Raw genomic sequence first — 27,127 nt, 5'->3', positions numbered from 1 at the left:
TTAGCAGGCTTACTTGCTACTAGTACCATAAAATATTTTTGCTTTTCTTTTTCCCCTCAACATATGAACACCATTACAACTGAAGAATTTGAAATTTCCAAGTTTAAACCCTAAGGTGCCTGCTATAATATCTCCACATGATTTGTCTTGACTCCTGTCACTGCTGCTTTTGGAGAAATATGGTACATTATAAAGATCAAGCAACCGGGCTTCATCAAGAGTAAAGAAATTAGTAATAGTCTAAACAATACTCAGCATACTTGATTTTTTTTCTTAACTGTTTCATAAGTTTAAAACAGAATTTTTCAGTAGAGTATTTCAATACCAAATGGAACTCCTCAATTAATCTGCTTTCTTAACCTCACGGTCCATTAGCAGATACATTTTTTGTTCTGAGACAAATCTGTTCCCAGCTAGCTATCTATATACATAGCAATGCCTATGTTAAATAATATACCAATTTTCATCCAACGAAGCACTAACCTCTGCCTATTCAATTCAGAGATTTTTGACTCCTCAAGGGTCACTGCCACCAAATAACTGAAACCTGACACCCCTCAGTGAGAAAGTTTTATTTTCTTAAAAGGCAGATGTGATTTTCCCCATTCTATGTATACTATGTACTACTGAAATTGTTAAAGCATGTTTTAAACTAATGATAAGTTTTATCATACATTCTTAAATCAATCTAAATCAATTTCTAAACCACCAAAACCCCAAAAACAACTTGGAGGAGACAGTTTAAAATTCTCACCTATTATGAGCTGCTTTACTGCAACTGAGGGTGGGGAGTGAGATCTAAAATTCCCTTTACTCTCCAAATCCAACCAGAAATGGAAGAACAGTGCAAGCCCAAACACGTACAACAAAATCACAAAGTAGCCCATAGCAATAACCACCTAAACATCTTGACCATCCATCCTACTTATCGTTAATATCCCACCCTCACATTGTCACTTTCTTTCATTCTCCATGATTTTTACTGTCTCTCAGCATTTGATTTTACTTATTAACAAATTTCATTTCTAAATGGCAAGCTTTTGCCAGTGCTAGAACATGAAATTCACTATACTATAAGCATGGTATATATAACATGATATCAATAACTGATGTTCAGGAGAATGACCCTGAGCCTTAGAAAAGGTTATTTCTCTCATATTTCCTAAATATCAGGCAAAGAAGTATGTGAATTTTTTAAAAGAAAGATTTGCATCCAAATATTTTTTAAAATTAGGGTTTGGTTTTGTGGAAAAATTATTTACCCAGAATACATAATTCCCTGGAGAAATTAGATAAATAAAATACTAATACTTTTTTTTAAAACTAATTTTCTTCTTCGTTTTTCTCTTAAGTACTACTCCGTATTTCCATCCCCAGTCTTACAATCAGTTATTTACCGTAAAGCTACTCCTCCCACAATCAAACTAACATGTAGGAGAAAGCTTGACAAATAGCTAGTGTATCTATTTCTCTCCTTCTTTCAATTAAATTTTCCTCATTTTAAATCACTCAATTTAGAATCTTTTTGATTCTAAAATCACTAATCTTTTCTGGGAACCGGTGGTGTATAATAAATTGCTGGGAATGGATTCTCTATATAATTCATAATCTATTTGATTTGTGGAATAGGCTCTTCCTTCCTGAGTTCAGCATAACTCTGAAAAATCAATTTCTACTCAGACCACCTACAGTGTTATAACAAAAAACCCAGTTCCTTTCTTCAGTACCTGATAAGAGATCCTGGCACATAACAGGCACTCAAATTATTTGCTGAGAGAATGAAAAAGGAGATACATTTCAGAATAAGGTAATCAAAAAGCACTCTGCTCTATCTCATTCTATTACTGAAGAGTCTGAAAAGACCTATAAAGTATATATAATACTGGATTAAGATAATATTGTTATATTTTACTGAAAAGGATTCTTAGAGTTCATCAATGTTAGCTCAACAATCCTCATAAAACGTTTCTGTGGTGGAAAACATTATCACCTAATTCACATAATCGCTAAGTCGGGTGGTAATACCTCATTTATCCAGAAACTTTTACTATTAAGACTTGAGATTCTCAAGCCCCAGTGCAGCCCCAAAAAAAAAAAAAAAAAAAAAAAAGTGGTGCTGGGAAAACTGGACAGCTACATGTAAAAGAATGAAATTAGAACACTCCCTAACACCATACACAAAAACAAACTCAAAATGGATTAGAGACCTAAATGTAAGACCAGGCACTATAAAACTTAGAGGAAAACATAGGAAGAACACTCTTTGACATAAATCACAGCAAGATCTTTTTTGATCCACCTCCTAGAGTAATGGAAATAAAAACAAAAATAAACAAATGGGACCTAATGAAACTTAAAAGCTTTTGCAAAGCAAAGGAAACTACAAACAAGACGAAAAGACAACCCTCAGAATGGGAGAAAATATTTGCAAATGAATCAACGGACAAAGGATTAATCTCCAAAATATATAAACAGCTCATGCAGCTCAATATTAAAAAAACAACCCAATCCAAAAATGGGCAGAAGACCTAAATAGACATTTCTCCAAAGAAGACATACCGATGGCCAAGAAGCACATGAAAAGCTGCTCAACATCACTAATTATTAGAGAAATGCAAATCAAAACTACAATGAGGTATCACTTCACACCAGTTAGAATGGGCATCATCAGAAAATCTACAAACATCATATGCTGGAGAGGGTGTGGAGAAAAGGGAACCCTCTTGCACTGTTGGTGGGAATGTAAATTGATACAGCCACTATGGAGAACAGTATGGAGGGTCCTTAAAAAACTAAAGATAGAACTACCATATGACCCAGCAATCCCACTACTGGGCATATACCCTGAGAAAACCATAATTCAAAAAGACACATGCACCTCAATGTTCACTGCAGCACTATTTACAATAGCCAGGTCATGGAAGCAACCTAAATGCCCATCAACAGACGAATGGATAAAGAAGATGTGGTATATATATACAATGGAATATTACTCAGCCATAAAAAGGAACGAAATTGGGTCATTTGTAGAGATGTGGATGGATCGAGACTGTCGTACAGAGTGAAGTAAGTCAGAAAGAGAAAAACAAATATCGTATATTAATGCGTATACGTGGAACCTAGAAAAATGGTACAGATGAACCGGTTTGCAGAGCAGAAATAGAGACACAGAAGTAGAGAACAAACGTATGGACACCAAAGGGGGAAAGCGGCAGGGGGGTGGGGGGGGGGGGTGGCGTGCTGAATTGGGCGATTGGGATTGACATGTATACACTGATGTGTATAAAACTGATGACTAATAAGGACCTGCTGTATAAAAAAATAAATAAAATTTAAAAAAAAAACAAAAAACAGTACTCAGAGTTGTTGTGAGGATTAAATGAGTTAATGATATCAAGTGTTTAGAACAGCGCCTGGCACATACTAGTGTGTGTAAGAGCACTATAAAAATAGTTGTTATTATTATCAAGTTTGGAAAACAAGAAAAGCTGAGAGCAACCTTTTTAGTATGTAAAGAATGTTAAAAGAGAATGAACCAGAATAGTAGGAAAGCAATTTCATTTCTTACAATAGTGTTAAATATGGTGGAAGGGTAGACTATTTTATGTGAGGTTTTGCAAAGAACAATAAAAATAGGGTGAAAATTGACCTTGCCAAGTACTGCAGGGACATGACATTAAAGTCAGGACAATAAATTCAACAAAAAAAGACTAGGTGATCTTTAAAAAAAAAAAAAAAACAACACGTAAATCACAATCACCCTGGACTCTTCTAGTATAAATGGAAATCCCCTGAATTAGAATCTCCGGGGATGGGGCCTGCGTATTTATAACTGGAAAAGTCCTCTGGGTGATCTAATGCAGAGCCATGAGAACCACCAACACGAATGCACTGAGACTGAATTAAGTCTACTAAAACTTTTCATACATTTCTAATAACTTTAGTTCTCTGTAGTCCTAATCCACAACAAAAAGAGAGTCAAAGGGGCAATGGAAGGTGACGTTAAGTGGCCACATAGGTATAGCAATGTAAAAATGAATAGTATATCATTAAGGAATGAGACAGTGAAGCAATTATAAGCAGTCAAAAAACTCTTAAAGTCTAGCAGTCAGGAGTTTTCAGGATGAGGGGAAAAAAGCCCTAACATCTCGGTCTTCCCAGAGGGCTTCACTATGACATGTATGATTTTTTTGTTAATGTTTACAACATCAACCCCAGAGCATTAAAAGCTGAATTATGTTCAAATGCACTATGTTTTAAAAGAAAACAACATATTAAAGATTTCCAACAAAGTGGTTAAAATAAAATTAAATTTAAACATTTAAAAGGGACAAGTTTTTATTATATAGAAAATTTGCTTTCATAAAACAACTTATTCCATGACAGTATCAAATAACTTGATCAAGATAACATTCCCTAGCTTGATTACCCTCTTCTTCAGACATGCTGCCAAACGTATTTTGGCAATTTTCAAGTATCAAATCTACCTTAAGATGACTAAGCTTTGCCATATGATAAAGGCTCAGGAAGCAACTACTTCTTAAAATTCATGGCAGCTAAAAATGACATAACATTACAGTATTTCTCACCACAAAGCTTAGTTGGAAGGGAGCCAGGTCTACATGGATGTGTAAGCTCTAATATTTTTACTAAAAGTCCATAAGATAACTTCAGTGATACTTCCTGTACGGATCCCCAATCTAACATGACACAATGGTAACATATACTCAAATATTAGTAACGGCAAAATCCAAGATTTGGGAAAAGTGTTGGCAGAGAGTGGAGTCCTCTAAGCGTAACACATTACAATTATTTGAGAAACTTAAAGCTGTTTTTAAGGAATTTAAAACAAGCAACACACTGATTTATAAACATGAGATAAGGTTTTCTTTCTCTTCATACAGAAAGGGGAGAGTTACTTTAACGAAAAATCAAAAGCGTGAATGTTTAAACACATGTTCAAAGTTCTGAGACTCCAGACACAAAACCACTCATCTGGACACTGCAAGACCAGTGTTAAAAACAGACCACAACCATTCTCTGTCCTATTACATGTAACAGGTCAGGACAATCTAAAAATAACTGTTTTTGTTATTCTCACATCCATGTCTGCCATATATTATTTCCACTCATTTCAGCCTCCTAAGAACGCTCTAAAAAGACTGCCCAAAACATTTTCTTATATACAGTATACTCAGAATAGGCCAAATCTTTCATCTAGCAACTACATAGATATATATATATAAATATTTAAATAATGTCCTTAGAAATATTTTGATAATACATTATAAATGAGTTTATCTCAAATTAGATAAGCAAAAATGGCTTAAACTCTGTAAAAATCTGATCTGTACTACCTAGAACATATAAAGATTCCAAATAACACCCTACTTAGAAGATAATAATCTGAGTTTTAGTCAGAATTTCAGAATTATACTCAAAAACATGGCAATAAAACATCAAGGAAAATGTACAACTTACATATATTATGTTATTTTTAAAGACTTGATACATATATTATGTTATCTTTAAAGACTTGAAATAGATTCCCCATAGATCAGCAATGAACCCAAAGTAACATAATCGCTATCTCAATTTTAGAAATTAATTTTTTCCTCAAAGAACTTGATGTATTCATTAATGTAAAATTTTAAAAGTATCATATATCACTGAGAAAAACATTAACCCCAAGAAAAGAAAGGGAAGAAAGGAAGGGGGGATAAAGGGTTTGCACAAAACATGAAATATAAAATGTCAATAATTATGGGGAAAAAAACACAAGTTTTAGTATGACCCATAACCAAAGAAATTAAAATTTAAACTATAATGAGACACCCATCTTAAGCTACAAAAAAAACAAAGTTTCATACTCAAGGCTGGTGAGAGTATGGACAGACACACCTTAGGTCTACTGCTGGTAGCAATGTAACTGATACAACATTTCTGGAAGGAGTAACATTATCAGGAAACTTTACTTATTTTGCTTGCTTGCTTGCTTATGTACTCATTTATTTTTAAAGAAACCTTTTTAAAAGTTCACGCCCTTTGATTTAGTAGTACACGAAGATCCACACACAAATATTTCAAGAGCAGCATGATTTAAAATGAAGGTAAAGAGAAAACAACTTTCCAACAACAGAGCAATCACTGAATATAATGTGATATATCAAAAAATAATACATTCATTATGCAGGTAATAAAATCTTTAATAACTTTAAAAATAGCTTACATACTCTTTAAGTTACAAACCAGGAACTTCAGACAATCTACACAAATTTGAAAACAGAAAGGGAATATGGCAGAAAATTAAGGTATTCATCTCTGGGAAATGTAACTATGGGTTATTTTAGTCTCTATATTTTTCAAACAGTAGCCACGCTTATATATCCCAAAAGCAGTGGTATGTTGGTAAATGTTTAACAACAGTTTAAGGAGTCAGTGGGCTGCGTTGCTGACTTCCATGGTGTAAATATTCTCACCATGCCTAATTTCAAGTTACCAATGGTTTTAGCACCAGCTTGCAAAATTCCTGAAAACTCAGCAATCAGCTCTGGCAAGCCAGTACAAACTGGGTTCAGCACACCCAAAGTATACAAAATATACAAATAATGATGATGATTATGATTTAAATCACAAATACAAAAACAAGCAGCCCTCAAAATAAAAAGGTCATGTTATAAAATCTTTTTTAAAAAGCCTTCTTCACTATACAAGGGAAGAAAACAAAAGATGAAAAATAACTATAAAGAAATAAATTATACTATACAGAGTTCAGAGGCTTCCCCAGAATACCAAAATGCTACATATAGTCAACTACTACTGTACTAAAAAGGAAACAAGGCAGGCAATTCCTAATAGTATTTATGGGTCACTTGTTTATTTATTAATCCATTCATTCACCCACAGTATTTATTGAGAGTCCCTTAGGCCTACTATTCCAGGCTCTTGGGATATAGCTGTGAATAAAATTAGTCCCTGCCCTCGTGCAGCTTACATTCTATTCTAGCACAGTTATCACACAACCTTTTCCTAATGAGTAATCAATACTGAATTGTCCTGAAACCATATATTAAAATAAGTAAAACTAATATGAATGAGAAGCAAGGGAACTGCATACCATCTGTTAGTCTTTAAAGAAAAGAGAGACATGGGGTAAGAAAAGTTTGTTTTCAAAAAAAAACACGGTGAAAGGGAAGTGGAAGAATTTAAAGCAGTGGCCCCCCACCTCCATTCAGGCAAGCATCCCTTCCTTTCTCGTGGTGAAGCTGATGCAACATTCCAACTTTACTAAGCCACATGAGACTTTTATGTTGCCTACGGTCCAGCCAGATTCCTGCCAATAAGATTAAGCAATTGTATGGGAGTAATATGTTAGGAACCACCACCTTAAAATATTCTCTTACTTTTGCAGGAGAACGTTGTTTCCGTTTCTTCTTTTTCTGTAAGTCTACTGGCTCTCTGATTTGTTTTTTGTCTCTCATCAGTTGCTCAGATACATCAGTAAAAGTAATTTCCTGCTTTACACTTATCTGTTAAAAAAAAAAAAGCCAATTTTAGAAATAAACAAGAAGTCTATTGTGACAAAAAGCCATTGCATGCTTAATCCTCTGCTAAACCTACCTACAGGTGCTCCCAAAATGATTATTTGTGTGTGCAAGTAAAGGGTGTGTTGAAGAATTCATTAATATGTAATTGATATATAAGAATCAACAGTATATAAATTGAGGGAATAAACTAGGATTTTACAAAAATTTATCTGGAAAGAAAAAGACTAAAATGTCCTGGGAAAAGATAATAAGACCTAGCAGAATAAAGGAGAAGTGAGGACACAATTCCACTCCCACATTTAAGGAAACTGATGTTAAAGTTAAAGGCACAAAAAAAGGTTAAATTCCAAAATCAATAAAATACTGGGGGATAAAAGGGGTATTCAGACTTCCATGATGGGTTTCTCTCAATTTACAAAACATCACAAAAACAACACAAAATTCTAAAAGGTAATCTCATCAAAAAAGGAATGATAAACTAACAATGAAATCTAATTATCTTTAAGTTCAATGTTTTTGGCAATATCTTAGCCAGTATTTTCCTGGCCTCTACAACAAACCATCACCAAATGTGTGTTTATAGAACTGCACATGGTTTTAGGCCCCTGCTATGTACGAGACACAATTCTAGCTACATGATAACAAGAAATGTTAAGATGTCAACAATGTTATCTCATCTTTAGATCTCAGTTCTCACAGATGTGAAGAGTTGCGTGTCCTAAAAAATAATATGGGGACTTCCCTGGTGGCACAGTGGTTAAGAATTCGTCTCCCAATGCAAAGGACGTGGGTTCAATCCCTGGTCAGGGAACTAGATCCCACATGCATGTCGCAACTAAGAGTTCGCATGCCACAACTAAGGAGCACACATGTCGCAACTAAGGAGCCCATGAGCAGCAACTAAGACCTGACACAACCAAAAATTAAAAAAATTTTTAAATTTAAAAAATATATGGAGGTTCTATGATCACTACTGGTAGCATCAAATTCTCATCAGAATTGATGGTGCACAGTCATCCTGCTGTGCTACATTTTCAACCTATCCTTGAACTGAAAACGCAAGTATCTTAAAACTAAGAAACTTTCAACTCAACAAGCTCTGAAATACATTAAAAATCCCTGACTCTTCGACCATGTGAGGACACAACGAGAAGTCTGCACCCTGGAAGGGGACCCTCACCCAAACATACTTGCACCCTGATCACAGACTTCCAGCCTCCAGAACAGTGAGAAATAAATTTCTGTTGTTTATAAGCTTTCAAAAAAATCTTGATAATAGTCCAGGAAACACAATGTGCTAATGGCTAAATTTTCAAAAAATACACTTAAAAAGGGGGTGCAAAAGGTTATAAACATCTTACATACTCATAGTGTAAAGCTGGAAGACAGAGCTGTGCAGAGGGGTTCATGAGAGAAATACAACATAAGCCAGGAATTTCAAACTAACCAAATAAAGAACTGGAAGTTTTCAAAAATTCCTGAAATGTGGGGGGCGTGAGAATTGCAAATCAAGGAGAACCTAGGCATAAAAACATGACTGTAAATGATTATTTAGCTAATAATTCTTTCTATCAGGTTAGAGAATCGTACTAATGACCATTCTTATGGCTTCTTTTGGTGTAATTATTTGAAACATAAAATAGAATGGTAAGGTCACCTCCAACAAGGCTTTGGAATACACACATGTTACCATCTTTGAAGTGATGTTTACTGAAATACAACTATTGAAGCTGGGTATGAGACAAGGAGAAATGACAACAGACTAAGCAGCTGCTGAACTGCTCTGTCTTATGTTGCAGCAAAAAGTAGGTCCAACATTTGTCAACTTATAAATTACAAAGAAACCATGAAAATATAGCATGCAGCAGTAAGAAGGAGACGGGGACTTCCTTGGTGGCACAGTGGTTAAGAACCCGCCTGCCAGCGCAGGGGACACGGGTTTGAGCCCTGGTCCGGGAAGATCCCACACGCCACGGAGCAACTAAGCCTGTGTGCCACAACTGCTGAGCCTGCGCTCAGAGCCAGCGAGCCACAGCTACTGAACCCATGTGTCACAACTACTGAAGCCCGTGCGCCTAAAGCCCGTGCTCCGCAACAAGAGAAGCCACCACAATGAGAAGCCCGTGCACTGCAACAAAAAGTAGCCCTTGCTCGCCACAACTAGAGGGAGCCTGCGCACAGCAACGAAGACCCAATGCAGCCATAAATTAACTAATTAATTAAAAAAAAATAAGAGACGAACTTTTTTTCAGCAAAAGTGTCGAGCAGAGTGTAAGACAGATTCACAAATAAGTTCTTCAATAAGCAGCTATTCACAAACAAAGAACCTTTATGTGCAAACAGTGAAAAACATTAATTTATATATCTGAACCTTTTACCTATTTTCACATATATGGAAAGTGATCATATTGGTACTAGCATTGACAAATATAAGGTACACTTTTAACATTATGAAAGCACAGACCAAATCCTAGAGGTATCAATGAATCAAAGCATTGTGAATACCAATAGGCACATAGCAAGTTACATTTTTAGAATAGTCCAACAGGCTTATCACTCATAAATGGAATAAAGTAATCTCTACATATAACACAACCACACACTAAAGTATATGGTCCAGCCTAAGGTGCTTAGAAAGGATGTTGGTAAATCCATAAACATAAAGAGATGGGTATGAAAATGACAAGGCAACTAGAAAGAATGAGGTGCAAAAAGTCTGGGAAAATGAATCTTCTTTGGCCCAAGAAAGACTACAATAATCTATAAGAACATGTAAACTGCTTAAGCATGATAAAAGAGACAACAACTCATCTATAAGTTCCCTACTATTTCCTTGAGAACTATCTTTAAAAGAAAATCAAGTACTCAGTGTTACTTTTCACCTAAAATAAACCAAAGTATAATTAATCAAAGCAGGCATCTGCAGATGTGTGATAGTTGAAAAGACAGGTTTGCTGGATTTTTGAAACACATTCATTGGAACATCAAGAAAATCAATAGGCTAGGAAGTATGTCAGATTAAAAAACAAAACCAAGAAAAACCTCTGGTTTCTTCCCCATAGCTTAATCTTTACCATTTCACCTAGTCCCATGTACAACCTCCTGCCTACATTTGAGAGCCTGAATTTCAATGCTTTTCTCACTACCAAACCAGAAATAGCATCAATACTGTCAATCACCCTACTCATACTTCTCTCATAAGATTTGACTAAACCCAGACGCTTCTCCACCTGAAGCTGTAAGACCCCTGCTGATCAAAGCTCCCTCTGGATCTCCACTTTGAGACTGGGGAAGCCATCAGGCATGACTCCCATGTCCTATCTACCTTGTATATTCATCTTACTTCTTCCCCAACATCCTATCAAGAGGCAGAGCCCATGCTTCCTCACCCCTTGCCACTGCCCAAGCTGGTTCATTCTTGCTAGTTCTAATATATATCTCTTAATGATACTGAGGTATTCCTCATTTTTTATCACTCTCTCTTTATTCTCCCAACTTTAAACATAAAGAGGCCTCTCTATATTGAAAAAATCTTTCCCTTGATTCTAATCACTAGTAAATCACGCCCAGCATCCAGAATGACTCCTTCTTTTTCAGGACTTATTTCATGTCTTTTATATTTTACTATCTCATGTGCCTGTATCTTATCTTGGTATCTGAAAATAAGATAGTCTTCTTTTGTATTTCTCATAACAGCTTTCACTCACATATTCATTCAACAGCTATTAAGTACCTGCTACATGCTACATTCAGTCAGTCTAAAGTAATACAATGGAAGCTTTAAATTTACTGAGATTCTAATATGTACAGAGCAAAATACTAGATACTGAGAACACATTCTATGACAAGGTCTCCTTTCCAAAGGTCTTGAAATGCAGTTGGGAAGTTTTGATGCCTTAAAAAAAAAAAACTAGTAACACTAATAAACTAATAAAATGGCACATATTCGGCTCAATCTAAATGAATGATACAGGGAATAAGGGCAGGAACCAAATGGAGAAATTCATGAGATCTGAAATAACTGCAACTATATCTATCCCCCTTTAATTTTTTTCTTCCAAACATGCTACTCTTCCCAACAACTTTCTTCCACACTCAATACTGTTATTAAGCAATGTAACAAATTTAAACATACTTAAATAATGTTGCCAGACATATAATGTGATGAACATTTCATATCATTTGCAAATTTTGGTCTACCCCTAACTCGCAAACAAGGTGACCCCTTACAATCATTTTGGACTCTTCTTTCGCTTCATTCTCAATATCCTACGTCCATATGCATTTCATTCCAATTAACCTTATCAACCTTGATCCTTTAGGGCATTATCATCTACCAATGTATTCCTTCACAAATAAATTAATATAAAACTGTTTTCTTGCCATTTCCCCAATGAGGTAATCTACAATAGCTCCTTGTTGCCCATAATATCAATTATACTCTCCCCAGCTCAGCTTTCAAGATTCTACACGATATACTTTACAGAAAAGACCTAGGTCACTTGGCAGAAGTATCTGTTCTTACCATCTCCCCATTTCTGGAGCCATATGTTCCTTTCAATTTTCAATTTCTCTTTTAGGTATTCTCATTCATCTTCCCACCCCTGTTTAAGAAAAAAGAAAGCATCTTGTGCTTTCCTCTATACTCTGTGCTACTGATTCCACTACCACCCATCTCTAAGGCTCTGCAGCTTCACTGCCTCTCTAAAATAATCTCCCTTACTTCACCAACTACTTCTCTGCTGAAATGCACGCTTAAATTTACCCTATAAATTCTTGTGGGGCAAAATATTTCCAGCAACTTCCTTCCTCTTATGGCCAAACTTTTCAAAAGAATAATCTGTAGTAAGCATATAGGCAAAATAACTGCCACCAAACTTAGAGAAACGGTTATTCTGAGAGTAAAAACAGTATGTAGTCATATAAGAAGAATGTGTAACTATGGCTAGAAGGAAATTGTTCCAAAATACTGCCTAGGAAACAAATTGAATCAAAGTGACCACAAGTACTACAAGTGTTTAAATGTAAAAAGAACGATATAAAACAATTAACTGTACTGCAAATACACTGCCTAAATAATGTAGCAATATTTAGAAATATTCATGGAGTCCAGAAAAAGAGAAATTTAACACCAAGAATACATCTCTGTGTGTATGCGTGTGTGTGTTTATTTCCAGGATGGTTTTGGAAAGAACAGTTAGATATAACCAGTCAACAGGAAGATTTCTAATTCCAAGCTCGCCAAGCCACACAATAGGGCCGGGAAGAAAAGCAGCACATTGATGGACAGGCCTTTATGTGAATCATGAACCATAACCCTCCCTTTCTGCCTGACCCGACTGCATGCAAACTTCTGAAAGGAGCTACGTTTGTCAGGGTTTGACAAAGTCCATAACTATCTTTTGCTTTTGAAAAGGTTCAGGGACCCACAGTTCACAACAAACATTCTAGTGTACTTCTCTATAATATTTCTCATTATAAATTTGCATTTTGGTTGCTATATCAGCATCTTACAATTTAGATAACTATATAAGATGAAGTGGAAGAAGTGATCAAATCAAGTTATCTTACCTGAAACAGTGCTGACCACCCCCATCCTACCCAGAAATTCTATTCTTTTAACTTCTATAGCATCATGGTTTAAGTTCTTTGCTGTTCCTCACACAAGTTCTTCTGCATCCATCCTTCTACTATATATGTACCTTTATTTTGTAAGAGTTTTAGTACACCTCTATCAGTGGCTCTCAAAGTTTGGTCCAGGGACTTCTGAAGATCCCTGACACCTTTTCCAGTGGGGTGCTCCATGAGGTCAAAAATACTTTCATTATAATACCTATTTTTTTTTCACTCTCCTCTTATGAGTATATAGTGGCATTTCCTAGAAGCTAGCTAACATGTAATGTCACCAGAGACTAAATGTATTAGCAAATATGAGATAAGCCAGACAGTAAACAGATCTGTAAAATTGTAAAACAAATTCTCACAAAATTTTTTATTTATAAACAGGGTTATATTTCATTAAAAATATGCTATATGTTAACATGTAACGGGATTTGTTACTGATAAATTAATAAATAAAATTTTAAATTTCTCAGTTTTAATTTCTAAAATGGTAAATATCGATATATATAACCAACAGAAGCAAGAGCTGTTAAGAGTCCTCAATATTTTTAAGAATAAAGGGGTCCCCAAGACCAGAAATTTTGAGAACCACTGAGCTAGATACATCTTAACTATATTTTGCATTCCCTCCCTTTTCTCCATTCAGTTTCTTTCAATACAGGTGTCTGGGCCCAACCAACATAAAGAAATTAGTATAGACGTGTGTGCATGTGTGAGTTAGTAGACACACACGTACTGCCTAGCTCTGTTGGCTGAGATCACTAAGAAGCAATGAAATCCAACACACCTAGCATCCAAAACTTAGTTTCTAAATACCATTATCCAAACAAAAGGAAATGGAGCTCCTTGGAGAAGCAACTGATTTCAAAGCTGGGCAAGGAAAACTATACGATGACCTTGGAACATCTTGTGGTGCCAGAAACTAGAGTACATGTCAAAAGGACACAAAGGTCTGTCTGAAACAGCTCCTAATAGGCAAAGCTGAAACAACTTGAGAAAAAAAATAAATGACAGTACCAGATTATAACTCAAAGAATAAGGCAATATCCATTCTGATATAAATGGAAATAATTTTTTAAATGGAGAGAAGGGACAGCTACAATTAACATAAATATAGAAGGAATGAGGAAAATACAAATTCACATTTAGGCAAACACTACATTAATAACTACAACTGGCAGGATCCACCAATGGATGCTTAAATAGGTAGGAAAAAACTTCTGTAGAAATAGGGTATTTAAGCAGATTCAAACTATTTCCTACAAGATATTTGCCAATTACAAAGAAGAAAAAAGTGACTTTAAGGGGAAAACTGGCAGATATGACATTAACAAAGTACTGAGAGTGTAATATCACCTGTAATAAGACATATCTCCACATTTTATACTCCCTGATATGATACACTGAGAAGAGCACAACATTTCTGTGGAATATGTCGAAAAATGAAAGCTTCAATCTAATCATAAGAAAACATCAGGCAGGGACTTCCCTGGTGGTCCAGTGCCTAAGACTCCACACTCCCAATGCAGGGGGCCCGGGCTCGATTCCAGGTCAGGGAACTAGACCTGCAAGCCACAACTAAGAGTTCACATGCCACAACGGAAGATCCCGCATGCTGCAACTAAGACCCAGCACAGCCAAATAAATAAATAAATATTTAAAAAGAGAAAAAAAAAGAAAGAAAACATCAGGCAGACGCAAATTAAGAGACATTCTACAAATAACTAACCAATACTCATCAACTATCAAGGTCATAAAAGATAAGGAAAGACTGAACAACTGTCATGGAATGATGGAGACTCAAGAAGATACAACTAAATACAATGTGGAATCCTGAACTGAATCCTGGAACAGAAAAGGGATATTAGGGGAAAAACAGATAAAATTCAACTAAGGTCGTAGTTTATTTAATAGTATTTTACCAACATTAAGTTCCTGGTTTTGAAAACTGCACTATGGTTGCATAAGCTTTGATATTAGAGGAAGCTGGGTGATGAGTTTATGTGAACTTGGTACTACTTCTGCAACTTTGTCATAAATCTAAAATTATTTCATAATAAGTTTTAAAAAACTATTCTATAATTTTTCTAAACTAAAAATAGAGTTGCCACATGATCCTGCAATCCCACTCCTGGGCGTATATCCGAAGAAAACTATAATTCGAAAAAATATACGCACCCCAATGTTCATAACAGCACTATGTACAATGGCCAAGACATGGAAGCAACCTAAATGTCCATCGACAGATGAATGGATGAAGCAGATGTGGTACATATACACAATGGAATACTACTCAGCCATAAAAAAAGAATAAAATAATGCCATTTGCAGCAACATGGATGGACCTAGAGAATATCATACTAAGTGAAGTAAGTCAGAAAGAGAAAGACAAATATCATATGATATCACTTATATGTGGAATCTAAAATATGACACAAATGAACTTATTTACAAAACAGACTCAGAGACATAGAAAACAAACTTAAGGTTACCAAAGGGGAAAGGGAGCGGAGGAGGGATAAATCAGGACTTTTGGATTGGCAGATACAAACTACTATATATAAAATAAACAACAAGATCCTACTGTATAGCACAGGGAAAAGAATATAGAAAAGAATGTGAGAAAGAATATGTACATATCTATACACACACACACACGTATATATATATGTATAACTGAATCACTTTGTTTTAAACCAGAAACTAACACAACATTGTAAATCATTGTAACACAACATTGTAACACAACATTGTAAACACAACATTGTAAACATTGTAAACTAACACAACATTGTAACAAAACATTGTAACACAACATTGTAAACATTGTAAAACCAGAAACTAACACAACATTGTAAATTGTACTCTTCAATTTTAAAAAAACCCAGCATTTATATGGTGTTCTACAAATTTGTGATTCCTCCTCAGCATAGTAACTAAGATTTATCTGACATTTACTATGTGCCAGGCACTGTCCTAGGTACTAAGGATACAATGGTTGGGCATGCAGGGATGGAGCGGGGTGCTCGTGGTTTCTATCCTGTATAATCTATTGCATTTAATCCTACAGTAAGACTGTGAGGTTAGCATTTTCATCCCGTTTTACAAATAAGAAAACTAAGGCTAAGAAAGGTTACTTGTCTAAGGGAAACAAAAATTTACACCCAAGTCTTCCAAATCCAGCAACAGAGATCCTACTTACTGTAATCTGTGAATTATTTTTTATCCTCATGTTACCAATAAACAAATTAAAACTTCACAGACACAGACCTACTAAAGAATGGACTTGAGGATATGGGGAGGGGGAGGGGTGAGATGTGACAGGGTGAGAGAGTGTCATGGACATATACACACTACCAAATGTAAAATAGATAGCTAGCGGGAAGCAGCCGCATAGCACAGGGAGATCAGCTCAGTGCTTTGTGACCGCCTGGGGGGGTGGGATGGGGAGGGTGGGAGGGAGGGAGATGCAGGAGGGAGGAGATATGGGAACGTGTGTATATGTGTAGCTGATTCACTTTGTTATAAAGCAGAAACTAACACACCATTGTGAAGCAATTATACTTCAATAAAGATGTTTAAAAAAAAAAAAAAAAAAAACTTCACAGAGCTAAGTGTCTTACCCAAGCTATTGGATTTCAACCCTAGGGCTTAAACCACTATTTTGTATCTCTTAATCTGGTGTTACTTCCATTACTATTGGGTTGGCCGAAAAGTTCCTTCAGTTTTTAAGTGAAAATAAAAGACACATTTTTCATTTTCACCAAGGACTTTATTGAACAACGTATTCACTGTTTTATTCCACTACCTTCTGCCATTTTTCAGGCAACTTCATAATTCCATGTTCCCAAAACTTTTTATCTTTTTGAGCAAAGAACTGTTCCAGGTGCCTTTTACAGTCTTCCAAGGAATTGAAATTTTTTCCATTAAGAGAATTTTTATTTATTTATTTATTTATGTCTGTGTTGGGTCTTCGTTTCTGTGCGAGGGCTTTCTCTAGTTGTGGCAAGCGGGGTCCACTCTTCATCGCGGTGCGCGGGCCTCTCACTATCGCGGTCTCTCTTGTTGCGGAGCACAGGCTCCAGACGCACAGGCTCAGTAATTGTGGCTCAAGGGCCCAGTTGCTCTGCAGCATGTGGGATCTTCCCAGACCAGGGCTCGAACCCGTGTCCCCTGCATTGGCAGGCAGACTCTCAACCACTGCGCCACCCGGGAAGCCCTCATTAAGAGAACTTTGTAAAGACCGAAATAAATGAAAATCTGAAGGTGCAATGTCTGGTGAATGTGGCGGATGAATCAGAACTTCCCAGCCAAGCTGTTAACAGTTTTTGCCTGGTCATCAAAGAAACATGCAGTCTTGCATTAACCTGATGGAAGATAATGCGTTTTCTGTTGACTAATTCTGGACGCTTTTCGATGAGTGCTGCTTTCAGTTGGTCTACCTGGGAGCAGTACTTGTTGGAACGAATCGCTTGGTTTTCCGGAAGGAGCTCATAATAGAGGACTCCCTTCCAATCCCATCATATACACAACCTCACCTTCTTTGGATGAAGACCGGCCTTTGGTGTGGTTGGTGGTGGTTCATTTCGCTTGCCCCACAATCTCTTCCATTCCACATTATTGTACAGTACCCACTTTTCATCGCTCATCACAATTTGTTTTTAAAACGGAACGTTTTCATTACGTTTAAGTAGAGAATCGTGGGACTTCCCTGGTGGCGCAGTGGTTAAGAATCCGCCTGCCATATGTACAGCTGATTCACTTTGTTATAAAGCAGAAACTAACACACCACTGTAAAGCAATTATACTCCAATAAAGATGTTAAAAAAAAAAAAAAAAGAATCCGCCTGCCAATGCAGGGGACATGAGTTCAATCCCTGGAGGAAGATTCCACACACCTTGGAGCAACTAGGCCCGTGACAACTACTGAGCCTGTGCTCTAGAACCCGAGAGCCACAACTACTGAGCCCACGTGCCACTACTACTGAAGCCTGCACGCCTAGAGCCTGTGTTCTGCAACAAGAGAAGACACTGCAATGAGAAGCCCGCGTACCACAACAAAGAGTAGCCCCCGCTCACCACAACTAGAGAAAGCCCACCCGCAGCAACAAAGACCCAACACAGCCAAAAATAAATTAGTTAATTTTTTAAAAATGCTTCCAAAAAAAAGTAGAGAATCGCATGCGGAAATACAGTCAAGAAGGTTTTTTTCACTTAACTTATGTGGAACCCAAATATCAAAGCGATTAACATAGCCAAGCTGGTGCAAATGATTTTCAAAGCTTAATTTGGATATATTGAGTATGTCGGCTATCTCTCTCGTGGTATAACACTGATTGTTTTCAATTAATGTCTTGATGTGATCACTATCAACTTCAACTGGTCTACCCGACTGAGAAGCATCGTCCAGGGAGAAATCTCCAGGAAACTTCGCAAACCACTTTTGACACGTTCAATCAGTCACAGCACCTTCTCCATTTGCACTTCAGTTGGGTTTTTACCTTTCTTGAAATAATAAAGCATAATACACCGAAAATGTTGCTTTTTTTCTTCCATCTTCAATATTAAAATGGCTACACAAAAATTCACCTATTTTGATATATTTTTTAAAATGCATACTGATATGACAGCTGTCACAATACCATCAAACAAAATTGTTTCGAATGAAGTTAAAGACAACTTAGTGCTACTAGAGCCATCTTACGGAAAAAAACCGAATGAACCTTTTGGCCAACCCAATATAACTGCTTCTTAAAAATCTAAATTAATCAAACTTATTTAAAATGATTTTTACACAAACATATTTCATTTTCCCTTATATAAACTATAGTTAGGTTGCTGCCAGAATGTGGAAAGAACTTCTAGTGGTTCAAGAGAAAGGAAATAATTTTTAAAAAACCAAAGTGGAAAAATGTCAACAATATTTATTGAAGCGTAAGACTTGAGTTTCAATCCCTTCTCTTCCAATTATTATTGGGTAAACTTGGCTTCCGTAAGTAGTATGGAAAAATTTAAAAAAGCAAAGGTTGGGAGTTAAAAGAAATACAATCTAATCCCAAAGAGTAATACTAGCAGCGTGAGGCTAAACAACTAAAATTTAATCATTTGGAACTTTCTTCACCTATAAATGGAGGGAATATTCTTCACAGAATTTCTGTAGAGTTAAAAGAGATTATATATGTAAAGTATCAACTATAGTACATAGCAATATATAGTTGATTTTTTGATGTTACTGATTATCATAATCATTTCCTCATCTGTTTATTAGTGGTAGTAATAATATCCAGCTTATACACATCAGACAATCAAATGAGATTACATAAAAAGCACCCTGAAAACCTTCAAGTTCTAAATAAATATCTATGGTTATTAATTATTATTACACAATTGCAGATGCGTAATTGCTTAGATACACAGAAGATTACCAATTTATACAGAGCATCTCCACTTAGACATCCTATTATCTAAAACTCAATACTGCTAAAAATAAAACCTTTTTTCACATCAGAACCTCCTTCCAAACTCCCTGCCTTTCTTTTCTTCCCTGTGCCTTTCAATATGCTGTATTATATCCCAGTCTCCCATCTAAAGACATCTTTTAATTTTCTTCTCCACTCCCAACCCAAGACCAAGTCCAGTTGTTTTTTTTTCTCAATATCACATACAAATCTGGAAATTATATTTCACATTTCCTACTCCAGATCATTTAAAAAGACATTAAATTGGGAATCTCATACACTACTAGAGGGAGAATAAATTGATCAACATTTGTGGACTATAAATTGGCCAGTATATAATCAAGAGTCTTAAGAAAATCTATACTAAAGAAATAATCTCACATGACAACAATGCCTACATGTAACTTCACAATATTATTTACGATCATAAATAAAGTATGAACAGTCTAATACCCAGTAAAGAAAGAGTGAGATAAATTACAATACAGCTATATGACATACAGTAATTAGAAATCTTACTTTTGAATAATATTGACATAGTGAGATGCTCATGGTTTAAGGTTAAATGATAAATATGTTGATAAATATATTTTTACAATTTTACACAAACACAAATACATATGCAGCACATTTTACATAAACACAACATATGCAGAAAGACAAACAAAAAAAGGAAACACTGAAATACTAACAACAAAATGTTAGTGATTATCCTAGAGTAGTAAGATTACAGCAATTTTTATTATCTTCTTTATAGTTTTTAAATTTTTACATTTTCTCAACAAACGTGTTACTTTATAATCCTAAAAAGACATTAAGTCCAGTCTTAGTACAAATCCCTAGTATTAATCAAAGAAAAATCTATTCATTGTAATCTTAATGTATTAAGTTATTCTAAGAATTGAAACATTAAGCCAGCAAAGTGAAACTGAAAAAATTTCTATGGGTGAGTTGGAAAAAAAAAAAAAAAAGAAAAAGAAAAAGCCATCAAGTAAATCTTGATCCCTATCTCACATCATCAGCAAAAATCAATTCCAAACGGATTGTTAATCTAAATGGAAAAGGAAAATCAAAGTTTCTATAAGTTAACAAAGGAAAATATCGTCATCACCTTGGGGCAGGCAAAGAATTCTTAAATAGGACACACAAAACACCAAAAGGAAAAGACATAAATTGAACTTCATTAACACTGACTTCTGTTCATCAAAAGAGTAAAAAGGCAAATCAGAGTGGAAGAGTGGAAAAGTTAACTGATATATATATTCAACAAATATATAAAGAACTATTACAAATCTGTAAGAGAAGGAAACAACCTAATAGAAAAATGGGCAAAAGATGAACATGTACCTTACAAAAAAATAATATCCAACCAAATTGTCAGTAAATATGAAAGGCACTCAATTTCATTAGTTATCAGTGAAATGCAACCTAACAGATACCAAGGATACAGAGCAATTAGTATAAACTGGCAAAACCACTGAGAAAAACTTCTGACAGAAATTCCTATAGCTGAACATATCCATACCCAGCAAACTCAATCCTAAGCATAAAACCAACAGAAATGAGTGTGCACATGCACCAAAAGACACATCCATGAATATTCACAGCAGGGAATTCCCTGGCAGTCCAGTGGTTAGGACTCGGAGCTTTCACCACCAGGGCCTGGGGTTCAATCCCTGGTCGGGGAATTAAGATCCTGCAAGCCACTTGGCACGGCCAAAAAAAAAAAGAAGACTATTTGCAGGAGCACTTTTCAGAACAGCCAACATCTTGAAACAAGACGGCTATTATATTAGATATACTAGAATGAATAAATTCTGATACATTCACACAACTGACAATTATACAGAAATTAGAATAAACAACTACCTATGCAATAACATGGACATATCTCATAAAAAATGTAAAACAAAGAAATCAGACATCAGAGTAGATAGTACATGATTCTATTTATACTGAATTCAAAGTCAGGTAAAGCTAACTGACCATGATAAAAGTGTTTGGGTAGGGGTTATCTTTAGGAATTAGAGGAGGGTTGTGACTAAACGGGATACAAGAAGGGGAGGGCCTCTGGGATACTGATAATGTTCTATGTCTTAATGTGAGTATCGGTTACACATGTATGTTCATTTCTGAGGAAATTCGTGACTTACAATTTGTGCACTTTTCTGTATGAATGCTGTATAAAAATACATATACCTAGAGAAAGAGCTTTACAAATATGTAGACATATAGATAGATACAAGAAACATGCTGGTATATATAGATATCTATGTATATAAGCATGATCCTTTCATCATTATTTCATTCAAACAAATCTAGTAATAACATAAATATCCATCAATAGGGGAGCGGTTAAATAAAATAAGGCACATCATTTAATCATTCATTAAAATAAATAAGCAAGCTTTATATGCAATAACATGGAAATTTCTACAAAATGTTATTAAATGAATAATGCAAATTTCAAAAGTATATAAAAATAACGTTATCTAATTTGTATAAAACAAAATGTATATTTTCCTAAGATATATATTTACAAAACACATTATATAGAAATAAATACAGACATATATTCTGTATGTTTGTTATAAATTTAAAATTTCCAGGATATCAGTATTAGTGGTTATCTCTTTGGAATCAGAGCAGGAAACAAGGAACTTTTACTTTTTTCTTTGTTCTCTTCTATACTATTTTAATTTTTACAAGGACTATGTAGTCCTTTTATAATAAACTTCATCATACAATTATGAAAAAACCCCAAGTAGACATCTCTGAGACTGATCTAGCTAGACTGACCCTATCACAGCCTTGTCTATAATGATTTCCAATTGGGGCACTACTTTATATAAGAAAGAGTGTAACTCTCATTCAGTACCACTATCTCACAATTCCAAACCAAGCAATTAGACATCAAAGATCAGACAGAACTATATGAAAAGTGTTAGGAGACTGGCTATGTTATTAAAGAATCTAAAAAGAAATATTCTATTAACAATTTATGTCCACCTAAGGGGAAAAGAAAAAGATAAATTGAGTCCAACAAATTTACGAGCACTGGAGGATACTGAAAAGTAGACCATTCTGGGTTAGCTCTCTAAAACAACCTACTGGTGGAGATACCTTGATTCATCGACTTGCCAGGTGAGTTGAAATCAGTAACAATAAGCAATAATATGACTCTCACCAGGAAAAACTATAAAGCAAGATTACTCACTCCATGTTTTCTGCTAAAATATTGATTCCTATCAAATAGGACACTATCTAAGAGCCATACAAGCAAGTAAAATCTTGTTTAAAAAAAAAAAAACCCTAGAGAGCTGATATAAATTACCATCTATTTTCTTTAAAATGAGCTCAATTAATAAATGTGTTTCTGAAAATGATAGCGGAAGAGTATGCTGAAGTAAAAAGCATTTGAATGCGGGCAGGGGGAGTACCTCTTTAAGTATACAGACCCAATAAAAGCCAATGCAATCGCCTCAAAAGACAAGGACCCAAGCTGCAAAGAACATAAAATTACTTCTGAATCCCCCAAATGAACTTTAAAAGAAATACAATGGTAATAAGAACTGGCTACAACTAATAAATAACTTTGTTGAAAAAGTATACAATGTCATAGGGATAACAAGTTGGGAGTTAGCCAAAAAGAGAGGAAGAAACATATCCTACCAATGACTATTTAAGCAAATAAATAGAGCCACACAGACTTGCCACCTTCTAGGATGATTGTGAAAGATCATTTGTTACCAATAAATGTTATACAATTCTGCAACTAAAACAGTATAAAATATGTGGCAAAAATAGTTAAGTATCTTAAAATCACTGACATGGATAAAATGATTATTTTTGTTGTTGTTAAATAGGAGAGGAAAAGTCACTCATTACAGGACATATACTCAAATTCCTAGCAAGAGCATATTGGAGTTTTACTGACTGGAGCAACAGGTATTTGGGGAAATATCTATACAATTCTCCTTAAACTAATGACAGGATTTAAGGCAATTTTAAAACTAAAAACGAAAGAGAGGTCTTAAAGCAAGGGCTAAATAAGTCTTGAGTTTCCTAGACCATTAAACAAAATAATCATAAATACTAAATGCATAAAAGGAGGTCTACAATTTTATTCATGCTGTTTTACAGCACAGAAATTCATGACTAAAATAAAAAAGCTACACGAGCACTGAAGTATATTTCTTCAGGAGCTGTAAATACCTGAAATACTTTACACTTTATTATATCATCAAATGACTAGAACATGATTTTTTATAGCTCCTAATTTATAAAATCCTTTCGTTCAAGTACAATCCAATAGCCTTCTAGAAAACAAATGTGGCATATATCGTTACGAATGACAGTTTGCTCCATTTTGTCAATACAAACATGTCCTTTACTCTTCAACATACTTGACATCAAACTGCAAAAATACAGACCATAAAGTTCCCAATCCCTCTTCTATGGGTATAAGAATTAAAAGGATAAGCCAAATACTTTTTTTCAAATTTCTGAAATAAATTTAGTTTTTGAGTTGAGAAGCTTTCTAACACAGTGCTATCCAATAAAGCTTCCAGCAATGATGGAAATATTCTTTATCTACGCTAATACAGACGCCATTAACCACATGTGGCTACTGAGCACTTGAAATGTGGCTAATGCAATTGAGGAACTGAAATATTAGTTTTAGCTCATTTTAATTCAAATTTCTAACATCTTTGAAAACAAAGTTCTAATGAGCAAACTACGGACATTCAAAAGTTCTGCAGGACTTCCTGGTGGCGCCGTGGTTAAGAATCCACCTGCCAATGCAGGGGACACGGGTTTGAGCCCTGGTCCAGCAAGATCCCACATGCCGCGGAGCAACTAAGCCCATGCGCCACAACTACTGAGCCTGCACCGTAGAGCCCACGAGCCACAACGACTGCGCCCAAATGCCACAACTACTGAAGCCCCTCCGCCTAGAGCCCGTGCTCCACAACAAGAGAAGCCACCGCAATGAGAAGCCCGCACACCGCAACAGAGTAGCCCCCACTCGCCAAAACTAGAGAAAGCCCGCGCACAGCAACAAAGACCTGACGCAGCCAAAAATAAATAAATAAAATAAATTATTTTAAAAACAAGGTTGGCCTGCAGACTGCAGACTGCTGTTGAAAATGTAGGGCCACAGAGTTGAAGCTGGGTGATTGATTTAGAGTAGTAAGGTCAAGATAAATCCTGAAAACCAGTAGTTTCCACAAATGAAAAACTTCTACTTCAACTGTCACAAAACAATAGGGTGTTTACATAGGCTACAGAACCTAAACTGTTATTAACAGTTTAAGAAAACACAAAACTCAACTTTTTGTTTTGCATTAACAAAAAAAAGTTAATATGAAATAAAGTTCTTTGTGACTTCCAAGTGAATGAGCAAATAAAAGGAAAAAAAACACTTATGTGTTCAATATCTATTTTTAAAAGGCTTTTAGTACACAATCTAGAAAGGATGAAAGGCCATGTAGCTTAAGTTTTCACCTTCTGGGAGACCTGGATCATACTCTTCTACATCAATGCCCTCTATTTAACTCAAAAATGTATATTCATGATCCCAAGACCTGCCCTTCACCACTATGCCTTATCAGCAGGAATGCATAAGTAATAAGTAAGGGATATAATGTCTCGTGTCTGTTATGTACTACTATAAAGCAATGTTACACAAATCCTAAATTCTGCCATTTGGTATACAGTATGAGACAACTTTTCATTGATTCATTCGCACAAGGGACTCAAATTTATCAGCATCTATTAGGAGTAACAGGACTCAATTATGGATAATCCAAAATTTGGAATATCAAGCAGGTATTTAAGAAGTATTAGAAGAGTAAGGAGTTGAGAAAAGTTCAAACCATGCTGGTAAATGAAAAGAATAGATAAAAAGCAACATGACCCTATGCATGTTAGGCATATCAAAGAAGCACTGAGGAACATACACCAAAATGTTAGGAGTGATTATATCCAGTGGCAGGGGTATGATAGGGTATTCATCCTGGAGATATGTACACCTATGTTCACACAAAAACCTACACATGAACGTTCACAGCAGCTTTATTTGTAATAGCCAAAACATGGAAACAATTAAAATGTCTCTCGATAAGTGAATGTTTAAACTGTGGTACAACCATACCATGGAATACTACTATATAATAAAAAAGAACAAAGAATTGATATATACAACAACTCAGATGGCTCTCAAGGGCATTAAGTGAAAAAAGTCAATCTCAAAAGGTCACATACTATATGATTACACTGATATAATATTCTCAATATGACAAAGTTTTAGAGATGGAAGACAGATTAGGGTAGGATAGCCAGGGGTTAGGAATGGTGGGGGTAACAAGAAGAGGTGTGACTACAGAGGGGTAGCACCAGGAAGATCTTTGGTATGATGTTCTGTATCCTGAGAGTCATGGTAGTTACACACACCTACATGTATACAAAGAAAGGTCTAAAACAGTCATCTAAACTTCTACTTTAAGAAGCTACGAAAAGAAGAGCAAATTAAAAATAAAAAGAAGAGCAAATTAAAAAGTAAGCAGAAGGAAAGAAATAAATGAGAGTAAAGATGAAAGAAAGTTCAAATGAACGATAGTGAGTTCAATAAAACCAAACCTTAATCTTTGAAGAGACCAGTAAACCTCTACCCAGATTAATCAAGAAAAAGACAATTAGCACTATCAGGAATGTGAAAAAAGAAATTATTACAAATCCTTTAGACAGTAAAAGAATTAAGAAAATATTATGCATATTTTTGTTCAATTAAAAAATAAAAGAATGAACAAATCCTTTGAAAAATATAATTTATCAAAACTAAATCAAGAATAAAATTTAAAATCTGAGTAGCCTTACATGTTTTAAAAGTTATATTTGAAAGTAAAAACTTTCCCATAAAGAAAACTCAGCCAAAGATTAGCTTTATTGGTGAAGTCTACTAAATATGTATGATAGAAATAATACCAATCTTACACAAACTCTTTCAGAAAATAGAGAAGGAACTATTTCCTACCCCATTTTAAATGTGGCCAGTATACCTAAAACAAAGATTGCAAGAAAACTAGTATCCCTCATAAACATACACATAAAAATTCTTTTAAAAAAATTAGTAAACTGAATCCAGCAACTTATAAAAAAGATGACACATCATGACCAAGTGTGGTTTATCCCAGGAATGCAGGGTTGATTTAACATTTGAAAATCAATCAATAAATTCACTATATTAAGAAAAGGGAGGAGGGACTTCCCTGGTGGCACAGTGGTTAGGAATCCGCCTGCCAGTGCAGGTGACAAGGGTTCAAGCCCTGGTCCGGGAAGATCCCACATGCCGCGGAGGAACTAAGCCCATGCGCCACAACTACTGAGCCTGCGCTCTAGAGCCCATGCTCCACAACAAGAGAAGCCACCGCAAGGAGAAGCCCACACACTGCAACGAAGAGTAGCCCCCGCTTGGCGCAACTAGAGAAAGCCCGCGTG

General features: G+C 35.4%; 1 protein-coding gene across 3 annotated transcripts in view; it reads right to left on the bottom strand.

The window, feature by feature from the left end:
• ZNF148 (zinc finger protein 148) overlaps positions 1-27,127 on the bottom strand; it is a 122,148-nt gene that overhangs the window by 39,476 nt on the left and 55,545 nt on the right. For all 3 annotated transcript variants that reach the window (XM_068546577.1, XM_068546579.1, XM_068546578.1), the window contains one exon: positions 7,404-7,529. In XM_068546577.1, coding sequence (XP_068402678.1) covers positions 7,404-7,529 — 126 coding nt within the window. The remainder of the gene's footprint in view (positions 1-7,403; positions 7,530-27,127) is intronic.

This window comes from Eschrichtius robustus, chromosome 6 (genome assembly GCF_028021215.1).
Source record: "Eschrichtius robustus isolate mEscRob2 chromosome 6, mEscRob2.pri, whole genome shotgun sequence".
Taxonomy (NCBI): Eukaryota; Metazoa; Chordata; class Mammalia; order Artiodactyla; family Eschrichtiidae; genus Eschrichtius; species Eschrichtius robustus.
The sequence above is the reverse complement of the archived record's forward strand: the minus strand, read 5'-3'. Positions and strand labels throughout refer to the sequence as shown.